Below are 15958 nucleotides of genomic sequence, written 5' to 3'. Positions count from 1 at the left end.
GGAGAAGAATATGTAGATCTATACATCGCATAGATCTTTTCTTGTAAATGGATCTAATAGTCGCAGTTTCATATGGATCTAATGCAACTAAATGCACTGCTTTGCTGCTTTGCCACTTACAGCATCCAAAAACCTACATGTTACGCAGTGGATATTTGTCTGCTAAAATTCTCGTAATAATTGGTCTTTTTATTGATTTCAACTTTTGATTGGCCCATCACTAACTTAGAACGGGAGGGTAATAACTGGTAAAATTATCTCACCAAGTCTTGGTTGAGTAGAATGACATCAGGTGTAATTTAATATCCTAATTAAAATGAGTTTATCCAAACATTAACCTACGTCTTCTCCATATCTATTGTTGAAAATAAATAATATCAGCCTTAATTACCTACACATGAGTAAAACCTTTTGTCACTTTTAAGTGTAAATTCACATGTTGGGCTGCTAGCAAACAATGTTGCACACAACTGGAATCTACTCAGTTGAATACTTGGGTTTCTCCAAGTGCCTCTGTAGTCTATTTGTTTCGTTTCTGTTCTTTCTTTCTATTCCAAAGAAGATAACTTTTTATTCATTCTGAAACAGTATGTCGCGGTTCTACTATTGATTCTGGCTTCCAGAAGTTATATTGATTGACAATATAGGGTAAGGACAATGCCGCATAAATAAATCAATTGAAATGTAGCATCTATCACACTTTGATAATGTTATTGTGAAACAATGCATAAAATTCGTCGTCATTGGAGTTGCCCTACATACAATAAGAAAAGGTACCTTCTCTACTTGACCAAGTCGTTGTATTCATTGACACTTCTTCTAAGTATTCCATTAAGAGTGCGACACAGTCAGGTACCTACTTCAATCTCGCTAAACAGCAAACAATTATGTTAATTCACTTTGGAAAACCCAGTAAATATGTGACGTGTTATATTTTAGACTAGGCGGCAATCTGATAGTTTTCGTTACTAGAGAGGCATCAGATTGTTGCTAACTACAGCCCAGACAATTAGGCAACAGCCGTAGAGTGTTCAAAATTTCACTAAGTACGAAACCCGCACTGCGTAGCGTGCTACTAGCAACGAGCCTTTAAGCACTCTGATTGATATCACTTTTTAACTTTTTTTAATTGATTGCATATTATTATCTTACTTCAGTGAATTACTTGCATATACAGTAGAGTCCGTTTATAATGACATCGAAAGGAATTGACAAACACGTCATAATAAGCGGACGTCATACAAAGCGTTATGTATAAATGAAAATCTTTTTTATGTAAATATGTATGTATTAAGTATTTTAATACAGAAACATAGTATATTTGCATATGTGTAAGACCATATTAAATCAAAATCAAAATTGCACGTAATCAGCAGATTATTATAATAACACATGCAAGTGTATTTTTTATTGTAAGTAATCTGTAATTTTTGTCTGCTTTTGTTTCTTCATTTTATTGTAAAAACAGACTCTCACACTATTGTGTATAGCACGTGCCGAACGTCGTCGGGAATTAACGAACATTATTGAAGGTAAAGAATCGTGCCGGTCATTATAACCGGACATAATTTATTAAAAATGGGTCATATAAAGCGGCATGTCACTGTAAGGGAAGTCATTATATCCGACTTTTTTATAAAGAATTTTATATGAAAACCAAACTTCGTCATGCAATTACGTTATAATAACCGGTTGGTCAATATAGGCGGAGTCATAATAAACGGATTCTTCTGTACATATATATGATTCCTGTACAATTGTGTCACTGGGAACAACTAATGCGAATACTTCGTTTCGTGTTATGTAACTGCACTCTGTGGGCGGTGATTACTAATGCGAGGTGTGGCGCGGTCTGGTCCGACTATTTTATTACATTTCATAATAAACCCGATGTTAGCCGACTTGGTGTTCCTGCACCGCTGTCGCCACGGTTCTGCGAGGCGCCGCGCAGCGCCCACGTCGCGGGGCGGAGCGCTACAGGCCACACCTGCCCGTCGCCCCGCCTTCTAGCGAGCGCACCACTTCAGCTCGTGCCTGAGTTACAAGAGGTCGAGAACGGAAATCTATGTACTATTCTTGTAAAATGTTATATCAAGCGTTTCACAAATATCGAGTGAGCTCGCTCTGGATTTTAACAAGCTCTGGTAAGGCACACGAGCTAAACATAATAAAGTCTATTGACTCCAAAGTAATAATTATTGTCAACTTACTGTACTGTTTAATGATGCATAGAAGGGATTCAATAAGGTGTAACACATATTTTTATACAAAAACGAATAACTGCATATTGCTACGACGTAGCGCTACGCCGTAGCAGCAGGTACTCCATTCAACTACAATCAAACTTTCTTTTTAATTGTGTTCCCGTTATCCCGGTATTATGTAAAGAATTCATGTCACCACTAGATGTCGTAGCGTGTATTATGTTATTTTAAACCCGCTCCCGCGCGTGGCTTGCATCACAGCCAGTAATTCTAAGAAGGATTGCTTGCCGCCATGTTGTGTCTCCGAGCTCGTTTCTCTGCGAGCAGCCGCAGACCGACCTCCTTACACTCGACATCCTATTCAACAGAACAGTGTCGAGGCAATATACTAAACCTACACACATTGTATATTATACATAAGCTGCATTTCAAGATATTGTTCGAGCTGGAATTACCCATTTCGTAAACGACGTTAGAGCTTAGAACTTTCATAACGTTGGAGCGCAATTGACTACTAAACTGTATACTGTATACATATCTTATTAGAATAGAAACATTGTCACACCGTGTCACCTATAGGTACTCAGATATAGCCATCAAGTAACAAATCTTTAACATACATAATTAATATGTATCAATAAAAAGTTCCTCTTAAGGAGAAATTAGTTTACCCCTCTATTTATTGGCATACTTACTACTTAATAAAGGTATATGCATATGCTTAGCAAGCACATTTGAAACAATCAAGTGGCCGTGTAACATTGAGTCACACACACACACACACAGCGGTCGACCGCAGCTTTACGGCTTAATGCGTTACTTAAATAAGGTCAGTAAATTAATACGTGACACCTGTTTTATTAACGACCCATAAAATTAGGGACCCTCATTCCTATAACCGATCACAACAAGCTCCGGATGTCGAACATTGAAAGGGATTTTATTGGTTTTATATTTCGCTGTAATTTGTAATGACATACGAACGACGACTTAGGTGGTAATACAGAAATTAGTGTTTTAAATTATTTATTTATTTATTTGTACAAGTCAGCATGTGTCAGTAATTTTTACACAATTTTCCTTAAACAACGCGTGCTGATGTCTAGATAAGATAATTGTCAGCAATCTAAAGCTCACGTATTGTATTCGTTGGTTTTTACGTAAACGTAGATATCTATTTTGATTAAAACTGAACATTTCTGGTAATTATACAACAGGTGTGCTGGTGTATCATTCTACATGTTATCTGTATATACCTACTGCAGATATTATTTGTATTTATTATTGTTGCTATGTAAACGAATGGATAAACTACGAGTAGATAAAGACACTCCGAAACATCCATTTTTAGACTTTGAAGTCGGTTAAATGTGGCAAATTTTTCCAACAATCCCCACCAAATAGGAGCATGTAATATTATCAAACATTACATTTTCTATTGACTCCATTTCAGACCCCAGTAGTTTCTCTTTTCCTTGAGTAGTTATCTCTATCAGCGCGAATACTCCGAAATGTTGATAGGCAATAAATCTGTCGGGCGAGTATCCTGGACTGCATCACAGCGGGACGGTATCTAACTGACAGTGTCATTACTTGACCTGTCTCCCCCGGGATCACGCCAGGGTCCCGCTATATTGGCCGCGCGCCGCAGGACGCCCATGCATTATGCATAGCCAGCGCCACCGCGCATCCATTATGGAACAACCCCTCTACTTATCGCTTTCATTGAATTGTCTGTGAATTGTTTTTTTAAATAATGTTCATGTTGTCGCTTATACTGCTTATTTGATTTACTGATCAGTGCAGTTGTAGAGATTGCCTCTCTACGGTTTTTCCTGATTCAATTTGAGACTTCTTTTTCTTTTACAACCAATACAGCAATAAGGATATTCGTCATTTTAAATCAAAGACACGCCGCAGGCAATGACTATGATTAACGTTCTCTGATCGGTCTCACTTTGGAATCAAACAAACCGCGTCTTGGAGGAACTAAATAAATAAGTATAAGTGACCACACTCACACAATTTGTGTGTGTTGAGGAAGTTGGAGAAAAAACCGATAATTTCAATACTTGGTAATCAGATGGAGTTGTTTGACTTAGCCGACGTAGTTAAGCACTAAGTATAAGGCGGGACTCGGTAATAATATAATCGGCTTGCTTTATGGTTACGACCGGAGAGTGTGGCGGCGGCGGCGGCGGCGGCTCGTCGTGTGATCATTGTATAGCAGGGTGTCACCGCCGGTGTGTGGGCCTCGATACAGCGGCTGTAAGATACTGATACGGTTTTAACGTGATTCAGACAATAAATATTACAATCAGAAAGTATTACATTATTTATATATCGAATGGCTCATCAGTCGAGTGTTCGTAATATTAACATGAAGTCTAAACTCGCTGTCTTTTGCAAGATCTTCATAACGTTCCGGATGAATACAGGTTGTTGTATTTAGCATGTTATTTATGATGTATTTTCTTAATGTACCTATTGTATATCTCGCGGATGTTTACATACACAGCCCACTCGCATTGCATTTTTGTATGATGCCGCAGCTCAGCAGTTATATCTAGACTTTCTACTTTAGTACACTCTAACATAATCTAGCACTTTATAGTGTTTGTGTGGGTTTGTAACAACATATGAAAATATTAATGAACGGCGCAGTGCGTCAGTAGGTGCGTGTTTTAACAATGAATCTGATCAGCCGGGGAGGGAACATCTGTACAGTGTAGGCTGGACACCAAGAGTAGAAGTCGGTGTTACAGATAACGTAATGTAACACTGCACTGTACATATCTGCGTAATCGTTCTACCGTATCCGTTAATGCACTGTACGTAAACGCGTTCTTTATAGTTTACATTATCATGACTTGTTAAAAATTTTTGTCAAAGAAACTGATCTACTGTGTCTTAGTGTTGATGGTGTGCTTACAAGCGAGACTGTCATGCTAGTGGTTTTAAGTTTGTTTCACCGGTCTGATAAAATAACCATAAGTTCCTATGGTTTTTCAAAAAATTAACAGTATTTTCATTGTGTCTTATCTATAAAAAAGCCTACAAGTTAGGCCTCCATATGGAAGTCATAATTTCATAAACAATAAGTGAGACGTGTTCATTAGTTGGTCTTGGTTTTGGTGAGGTCTTTCTGATCACTCTATCGAGATCAAAGCTACATGAAGTCCTAGCTAAGCCTAAGTTACTTGTTAGTACATCAGCTGTCTGCCAAGAGATTTAATTATATTATTGGTTTTCCTAACCTCACTCTTACAATGAATGCAAATTCTGGTCATGTAACAACATCTTTATGCAATAACACCTAGATTAATGTGGTACATCACCTCTGTCGGGCTCAGAGGCTCAGAGGCTCAGTCTCGCAGCAGGACGCGTTCATTACTCCGCCGCCGGCAGGGGCTGCAGGAGTGTAAGCCACCCTCCACGGCAGGAGTTACAGGATTACAGGATTAACGACGAGGATCCACGATTATTAATATTGTTACTTTATTATGAAGCGGCTTAAAGACAAGTTCGCATTTAAATTTTGAGTGTTGTTTGTTACATTCGAATTGTTTTACTTACATGTGAAAGTAAGTTACTTCTCTTCTTGTTTTATCAACATAATCTTAATTTTTTCGCTTTACTGCCTAAAGAAAGGAACTCAGTAATGTTGTATTTTGAGGGTTTTGATACAAAAGTTTTTCGATTTAACACAAAAATTGGGTTTCAAAAAAAGATTGCTAAACGCATCGTGCTCGGTGCCGTGAACCACGATGTCTGCATTGGGCTCAATTTCCACGATGTCTCAGACATTACAAAATAAGTAAATGCCGAGTACAGTCTAGCTCTCAAGCACGTAGTAGAATAAGGTCTCATTATCTAAGGAAAGTAAATCTCTCGCCGGCGAGACACGGTGTGAGGGCGCGACACAGCCTCCCTCCGCCCCGCGCGAGGGCGGCGCCAGGCTCCGCCGCCACACTCGCTCGCTTCCGGTGCCGCATCCGGCCGCATATCCGGCTTTCGCGACATATCCTACACAACAATATAAAATTACTAAAACTTTTATTGAACAAAAATAAAAGTGTTGTCAAAGTGTATATGTATGAAATAAAATAAAACCCGTCATTTAATTATTTTTAAGTGTGTGTGTGTGTGTGTGTAGTGAGCTACTCGTATAAAAATAAAATAAGTCAGTCTGTAAACTTTTCCACTACCAGGTAAAGAACTCTTCATACCGAGAAGGTACGAGCATTAATCACCACGTTTACTTAAATAAGATTGCCAATTTCAGAGTAAAATTGTAGTGAAGTGACCATAGTGTGCAATGTTACTGAGTAATGAGTGAGTGAGTGCAACTAACTGACGTGAGTGGCCAGTGCGGCAGGGCCCAGCGCTGGGCAGTGGCCGTGTGATGCTGTGGCTCAGCTCCAGCGAGCACCGCCGCTACCAGCAACTCTATCACGGTACATGACATTGATCTATTTAGTAACAATAGTAGAAAAGAATTATACTTTGTAATTAAATCCCGTGTTATTCAATTCAATTAGTTAGTAACATCGAACCACAATGAGTACATAAAATAAAAAAATGCTATCACTAAGTACTACTGGAAGTTATGTACGTAATAATTTTACTAATAATATACATAATTACACATAATATTTTATGTGTAAGTAGGAGATGTCACCAGTGCGGCGGGCGCGGCCACGCGCGTGTCTACTGACGAGATGTAAACACTCTGTTGCTTTAATGTGACGAAACTATTGTAATATTTGCCCAAGAGTATGGCATCAGTCATCATACGTGTATATATACCAAACAACACTAAAATAAATATAGATACTATTCATGGTTGGCAGCCGGCTACCATGCAACATGTAGCATTGTTCGATTCCCGCACGGAGCAACCATTTGTGTGATCTACAAATTAGTTTATCTAGTCTGGGTGTTGTGAAGTTGTATGTTTAGAAACACACCCGGGTCACAGGAGGACATCCTAGTGCGGGGCACGTTTTTCAAAAGAAGAAAATATGTACTAATTCATGATTAACCTCTTCTCAGTCGGTATATGAGAGACAATATAAAACACATTGTGTTTCGCGTAGATCTGTTACATGTTTTCATTTAACTGTATTGCGTAGAAAACATAAAAGAATAACTTGGTTTAGTACTAAACTTATTAACAAAATCAAGTTGTAATATCGGATCGAGTAATGCTGAACATATTTTTTACAATTTATTGCACTAGTTTCTATTCTGTTTCCATTTCCTAGGCTCTCTCTCTCTCTCTCTACTTACACTCACACATGGTAATTATATTTCTAATTAAAACTACTTCAAGCATGTGTAACTGTGTACATATCCGTCTGATGACTGTCTGCGCTCGACTTGTGTACTTAACCGCTTACATGACTATTAGATTATGTGGCTTATATACTACAGATTATAAATATACAATTATTAAAGAAATAAGCCCCTATTACATGGGACTTATAACGTTAATGTTGAAAATTGGGTGTACATTGTATAGTGGCATTAAGAGCCGTAATGTGCAAGTGTACCTCTGTTTACCCTTTCGGGAATAAAAGGCGTGACGTTGCGTAAGAAAACAACGTAACTAGAATGACACATACCAACATGTAATAAACTACGGTATATAGGCAGTATAGTATATAGTATTTGTTTAATAGATTAATGCTATTTGAGTTCGTAATACAGTAGAACAACAATGATATCCGGAGCTAAGTCTCACTTACGTCATATTTCCGCCAAATTAATTGTTTCATCATCACGTTTCGGAGCCATTAAATATGTAATTACTAAACATTTTTATAGAGATAGAGCGTGTAGCAAACTAAATCAATCGATACTGTGTCCACATACTTTACATACAACGTGCATAACACACGCACATCAACAGTCTACAAGTTGGCCAATGTTAACCAAAGGCTCTCACACGGAGAAGGTTCAAGCATTAATCACCACGCTCATCATACAGCCCGTATTGAGCGTATCAAATATCGGCAATATCAAACATAAAAATAGAAATTATAAACCTACCCGTTTCCTCACGATGTTTTCTTTCACGGTTCGTCAGTCTAGATTTTACAAGTAAACATTATTCATATCTTTTTCCTAATGATCATCATCATCAACAGCCGGAACCCGTTCCATTGCTAGACCTGGCATCCGTGCCGAACGATTGTTTGTAGCAAGCATTGGCACTGCATTCATAGTCCACATTAATTTAGTTACTAATTTACAATGTATGAATTAATGAATCCAAGAGTCTGTCAACACCTTCACCCATTTCAATGGCATGATCAAAATATATCTAATAAATTGTAGTACGATGTATTGTAGGCCACCATTTTTGCATAGTCACAACATTTTACTACAACAGTTATCAGTAACCTTCGTAGTAAGTAATTAGGGACGAATCGATTAAGTGATCGATATGATGCCGCGAGTATCTGCAGTAGATACTAGATATATGTATAAGTAGATAGTGCGAGTAACACCTGGACGACGCGCCTTTGTGTCCGTGTCCGTGATAGCGAGTAAACAAATGATGTCGGATCATATCGCAATGCTTATTTTGTGTTATGTTTTATTACACTTTCAATACGTAATAATTTTAGTAAGTGCAAATGGTATTAACTCCTAAGAATTTTATTTTCCGATTACAAAAATATAATTTTATAATTCGATATCAATTTTTAATTATATAGGTATTTATCCTAATGTATCAGACGCTAGGATAGATGCGTCTTGTAATTTTTAAACTGAACTTTGTATCTTTTAGTACGTGTTCGACGTTTCATAAATGTGTGTCTGTGAATAAACTGAAATTAAATTCTTTAACTCGGATCTTATTAAACGAGCCGCTGGAACAGCTATATTATCTAGTGTGTGTAATGTATCTTGTGTGCCTGTTGCAGACCCGTACGGCGCGCTGAGCGGGTGTGCGCGCGCGGCGGGCGGACAGGTGCAGCTGTGGCAGTTCCTGCTCGAGGAGCTGGCGGCCGGCGCGCCCGGCATCTGCTGGGAGGTAATGGCACACAAACATCAACCTTCAACGGTGCTGGTCTACTTGCGATATATTACTTTTTATTCTCTAGTTTGGCAGCAACAGATAAAAATAATTAATATCATATTGCATCATCATCACTTACCATCAGGCAAGATAGCGGCCAAACGTCCGCCCATTTAACATAAAAAAAAATATACGAAGATAGTTCAAGTAAGACGCCAATAGATGGCGTGTTTTGCAATTCAGATTTGAATTAAATTTCAGATTTTTAAAGAGTGTAATAAAAATATTGTGCAGGGTCCTCCGAATGAGGGAGAGTTCCGGCTGTCGGACCCGGACGAGGTGGCGCGGCGCTGGGGCCGGCGCAAGCAGAAGCCCAACATGAACTACGACAAGCTGTCGCGCGCGCTGCGCTACTACTACGACAAGAACATCATGAGCAAGGTACACACACACACACATCATCTTACATACAACATACATTACGCGCGCGCTGCGCTACTACTACGACAAGAACATCATGAGCAAGGTACACACACACACACACATCATCTTACATACAACATACATTACGCGCGCGCTGCGCTACTACTACGACAAGAACATCATGAGCAAGGTACACACACACACACACATCATCTTACATACAACATACATTACGCGCGCGCTGCGCTACTACTACGACAAGAACATCATGAGCAAGGTACACACACACACATCATCTTACATACAACATACATTACGCGCGCGCTGCGCTACTACTACGACAAGAACATCATGAGCAAGGTACACACACACACACACATCATCTTACATACAACATACATTACGCGCGCGCTGCGCTACTACTACGACAAGAACATCATGAGCAAGGTACACACACACACACACACATCATCTTACATACAACATACATTACGCGCGCGCTGCGCTACTACTACGACAAGAACATCATGAGCAAGGTACACACACACACACACATCATCTTACATACAACATACATTACGCGCGCGCTGCGCTACTACTACGACAAGAACATCATGAGCAAGGTACACACACACACATCATCTTACATACAACATACATTACGCGCGCGCTGCGCTACTACTACGACAAGAACATCATGAGCAAGGTACACACACACACACACACATCATCTTACATACAACATACATTACGCGCGCGCTGCGCTACTACTACGACAAGAACATCATGAGCAAGGTACACACACACACATCATCTTACATACAACATACATTACGCGCGCGCTGCGCTACTACTACGACAAGAACATCATGAGCAAGGTACACACACACACATCATCTTACATACAACATACATTACGCGCGCGCTGCGCTACTACTACGACAAGAACATCATGAGCAAGGTACACACACACACATACACATCATCTTACATACAACATACATTACGCGCGCGCTGCGCTACTACTACGACAAGAACATCATGAGCAAGGTACACACACACACACACATCATCTTACATACAACATACATTACGCGCGCGCTGCGCTACTACTACGACAAGAACATCATGAGCAAGGTACACACACACACACACATCATCTTACATACAACATACATTACGCGCGCGCTGCGCTACTACTACGACAAGAACATCATGAGCAAGGTACACACACACACACATCATCTTACATACAACATACATTACGCGCGCGCTGCGCTACTACTACGACAAGAACATCATGAGCAAGGTACACACACACACACACACGCCATACACATCATCTTACATACAACATACATTACGTTACAATGACTGGCCACTTACTATATCCAGAAATAAAATTCATCAGCAACAATAATAATAACTGAGTTTGTTTCGGCATTTCTTCTCAGAGTAGTCCAATAGGAAATGCCGGCCTCATCTAGTTATTTAAGAGATTGACGTGTAAAAGTGTTATTTTATAACCTATTTGCAAAATAAATATCATTTATCATTTATAATAATAAATGTATCAGTTTTTATCTTTAATTTGTATTACCATACCATATCGCCTGAAAATGGCCAATTCATTATTTCAGTATATTATAATCTATCTATTAGGGCATAAATGATCACGCAAGTTTTAATCACTTTAAATATTATTTATTTAGATAATTGTACACAACAGTTTATACGCGGCTAACGACACCGGTTGTAACTTTGCAACACTCACACACATACATTCACCTAACACCGATACAATACATCTGTATGCGCAGACACAAGCTCACAGATCTTCGTACACCTCAATACCTCCCCTCGAAGTTGTGAGCTAATCTGATTTATCTATCATACCCAGGTTACCTAAGCATTCATGATGTTTTGTTGCACCTAAACCTTTCGTCAAAACATCTGCTGGCATTCTTTCCGTACATAAATATTTCAGATTAATAACACCTTTTTCGCACATATCTCGAATAAAGTGGTGCCTAACGTCCACATGTTTTGTTCTAGAGTGATAGTTCCTTGACTGAGCTAGTTTTAAAGCACTTTGGTTATCATTGAACAATGTTACAATCTCACACTCCATCCTCACATTCCTCAACACATCTTGCAAATACACAGCTTCCTTCGCAGCTTCAGCAATAGCCATGTACTCGGCTTCAGTGCTGGACAGGGCCACTGTTCTTTGCTTACGAGCTTCCCAGCTTATTGGAGCACCAGCTAAAATAAATGCATACCCAGAATAAGATCTACGGTCGATAGCATTCGTACCCCAATCAGCATCAACCACGCCAAACAATGGTAAACCAGTCCTCTCATACATTAAACCATAATTAGAGGTTCCTCTTAAGTATCTCAGCACACGTTAGCTGCCTGCCAATGCTGAACATCAAAATTTGTATTAAATTGACTGAGATAATTTACAGTATAAGTAATATCAGGCCTTGTGGACACTGATAAATACATTAATGCACCAATTAAATTTTGATAAGGTAGCTTCTTCATAACATCTATCTTAATCTCTTTAGGCTTTTCTAATTTAACCAGACCATCCATAGGAGTTTTCACAGGCTTACATTCACTCATACCATACCTCTCTAACAGTTTTTCAACATACATTTTCTGATTCAAATATACTCTGTTTTCTTCATCTCTTTCAAACTCAATGCCTAAACAAGTATTAATCCTACCTAAATCTTTCATTTCAAAAGCTTTCATTAATTCCTTCTTCACATTCATCATCCATGCAAGATCATTCGTAGCTAAAATTATGTCATCTACATAAATAGCGACTAACATTATGTTATGATTATTTTGTGACATAAATACACAAGGATCTTGAGGCATTGACTCGAGACCTATCAACTTTAATTTACTAACTAACTTTTTATGCCATTGTAAACCTGACTGGCGTAAACCATATAACGACTTCTTTAATAAACATACTGCATCATCACATTCATTCATCTTTTTCATCCATAATTTAGCTGTTTCGATAATTTTCTCATCGTGAACAACTTGACCACGCGAACCAATCTGCTTCTTGGTAATTATTTTATCTAGTACATTATCTATCTCATCAGGCATCTCCATATAAACTTCTTCATCTAAAGTACCATTCAAATAAGCTGTCACCACGTCCATTTGATGAATCTCTAATCCTAACTCTGATGATAGTGCGGCTATCAATCTTATTGATGATGATCGAACTACCGGAGATGATGTCTCATGGAAATCCTCCCCTGGCCGTTGAGAACAGCCTTTGGCAACCAAACGGATTTTCTTTCCTGTTACTTTGCTGGTAAATACCAATCTATTGCCAATCACTTTTCGATCATTTGGTCGTGGCACTATATTCCACGTCTCATTTTTGATTTGGGCTAGATATTCATCTTCTAATGCGTTTTTCCAATTTATAGAATCGCTTGTTCTTTCAGCTTCTTGCCAGGTCATTGGATCTATCGTTACCATGCTTGCTGACATTTGTCCTTCAGATTCTTCATCATCTGTTTCACCTTCTGTCACTTTCTCATTACTCTCCTGGTACTGATATTCCTTCCTGGGTCTTCCTACTAGACCTGTACGTATCAGCCTTGGTCTCCCTCTTCCTCTTTTAGCAGGTTCTATTAGTCTTTCCCATAGTACAGTTGAATGTCTTTTTCTTGTTAATCTATCTGTTGACTCGGTTTCCAAATTATCTTGTATATTTTCCAATGATCTTCTCATTCTACTTTCAGTTTTTATAGCTTTTATATATGGTCTGTCCTCCTTTGCTTTCTCCTTACTTTGATGTTCTTTATTTAGATCTATATTTATGCTTTCCTTTTCTTCGTTATCACTCTCAAGAATTTCTTCATATTGATTATTAAATGCACTTGCTTTCATAAAATTAACATCTCTTGCTATGATAATTTTCTTAGTTTTAGGGTCATGAATTCTATAAGCTTTAGATTTGTCGTCATACCCCATAAAGATTCCAACTTCTGAATTAGCGTCGAATTTACCTTTCTTTGAGCCTTTTTCTTTGTAATATAGTTTTGCTCCGAATGTATTCATATAAATTACTGTTGGCTTTTTCCCTTTCCACACAGTGTAAGGTATTTCACCTTTCAATGCAACAGTAGGACATCTATTTCTTATAAAGTTAGCTGTATTTATAGCTTCTGCCCAAAAACCTGGAGGGCATCCGGCTTGATGCATCATACATCGAGCCATCTCAATCAAAGTTCTGTTTTTCCTTTCAGCTACACCGTTTTGTTGAGGTGTGTATGGTACAGTTAATCTTCTTCTTATTCCTTCTTTCTTCAAGAATTCATCAAATTCTGTATTTATATATTCTCTTCCGTTATCTGACTGTAAATTCTTTATCTTCAAACCTGTCATCTTCTCTACATATGCTTTGTACTCTTTAAATACTTTGAAAACATCGTTCTTATTAGCGATAAAATAAACTTCACACCAGCGTGACTTGTCGTCAATAAATGTGACAAAATACTTCTTCTTGCCATATGACTCGTGTCTCATCGGGCCACAGACGTCGGTATGTACTATCTCTAATAAAGAGTTCGTCCGCCCTTCACTGCTCTTAGGAAATGGTTTACAAGTCATTTTTTGACTTAAACATGTTTCACAATCTGACAATTTTTCACTGTCATCGAACTTTAGACCATGCACTAAGTTGTTCTTGACCATAGCTTTGAGATCACGCTCGTTAATGTGTCCCAAACGCTCATGCCACATGTCAATTGGCTTTTTCACCATTTGTACATTATTGGAATACTGCTGACCCAATCTGACATGGTATAAGTTCCCGACACGGTCTGCCCTTATATGAACCTTTTTGTTCTTATCAGTCACGACGGCATCTTGCTTTGTAAAATGAACTTCGTATCCATGATCAGTCATTTTCGATACTGATAAAAGACTAGTACGTAAATCTGGTACATAAAACACTTTTTGAATATCAACTAGGCGTTTTTCACAACCTGTATCAACTGAAATACTGACTTGACCCATACCGGTTATTTGTGTACTCTCATGGTTTGCTAAGTTTAGTTCATTGTCCAGTCGCGTAAATCCTTTTATCATGTGCTTGTCGTTACACATATGTCCAGTGCACCCACTATCGATACACCAAACAGAATTACTTTGTTCGCTAATGCGAGCCTCTTCGGTCGTACTAAACATCGTCGTATATTCTTGCCGCTCAGAACTACTACGTTCTGCTTGCTTTGCGCTGTGCTTAGATTTGTGTACAATTTTAGTTCTACATTCTCTTGCAATATGCCCACGGCGACCACAACGATAACACTCCACTTGTGTCTTATTGTTATGTAAAGTGTGATCACGTGTAATACTCTTCTGATGCGGTTTATTTGTGCGTTTGACAAACAAAGCACCTTGGTCTTGTACTGTGGTGTGTTGTACTTTTCTTCCTTCGTAATCTTCGACAATCTTGACCTTGAGTATTTCAGTAGAAGGTAGATCATCACGCGATTCCATTGCAGTACGAAACATATTAAAGGAATCTGGGAGGCTATACAACAGTAGAATTGCCAATAATTCGTCGATCACCACTAAACCGATTTCTTTCAGTTTCTTAACCGCGTCGAAAAAATCAGCGATATGCTTTCGGAGATCGTCTCCTTCATTCATGCGTGTCAGTACAAGTCTCTTCAATAATGACGCCTTACGAGCGGGTCCACTTGATTCATACATCGATTTCAATTTGTCCCATACCTGTTTCGAGGTATCTAAACCATCTAATGCTGCGAGCTCACTAGGACTGACGGCTAACAATATATCGGATTCAGCTTTTCCGTCCATTTTCACCCAATCTGAGTACTTAGGGTCGGTACGTGCCGGTTGTGGCATCGCACCCGATACGATTTCCCACAAGTCATTTTTCTTCAAAATAGCCCTCATGTGAATTTTCCACGTATCATAATTATTTGCCTTCAACGGTTCAATTTTAATAGTAGCAGCCATAATGATGAATTAAAGATAACACAATTTATAAAATCGACGTAAAGAATGTTAAGTTGTAAACAACTTGGGCGAGTCCACTTTTTATACGTGCGCCGTGCACTCGGTGCACTGTGACCGCATGGAACGGGGCGAGTCTATTATTTCACTATAACTGTTCACCACAACTTTTCACTATATTTATTGTCCAAAACTCACGAAATTAATTGTTTATAGTCTTCTGGGCCCATAACCTATTAGGGCATAAATGAACACGCAAGTTTTAATCACT

General features: G+C 38.7%; 1 protein-coding gene across 1 annotated transcript in view; it reads left to right on the top strand.

Annotated features, from left to right (window-relative positions):
* LOC118265466 (DNA-binding protein D-ETS-6) overlaps positions 1 to 15958 on the top strand; it is a 30511-nt gene that overhangs the window by 11147 nt on the left and 3406 nt on the right. The window contains exons 4-5 of the mRNA XM_050705916.1: positions 9140 to 9249; positions 9529 to 9675. Coding sequence (XP_050561873.1) covers positions 9140 to 9249; positions 9529 to 9675 — 257 coding nt within the window. The remainder of the gene's footprint in view (positions 1 to 9139; positions 9250 to 9528; positions 9676 to 15958) is intronic.

This window comes from Spodoptera frugiperda, chromosome 28, assembly GCF_023101765.2.
Source record: "Spodoptera frugiperda isolate SF20-4 chromosome 28, AGI-APGP_CSIRO_Sfru_2.0, whole genome shotgun sequence".
Classification (NCBI taxonomy): Eukaryota; Metazoa; Arthropoda; class Insecta; order Lepidoptera; family Noctuidae; genus Spodoptera; species Spodoptera frugiperda.
The sequence above is the reverse complement of the archived record's forward strand: the minus strand, read 5'-3'. Positions and strand labels throughout refer to the sequence as shown.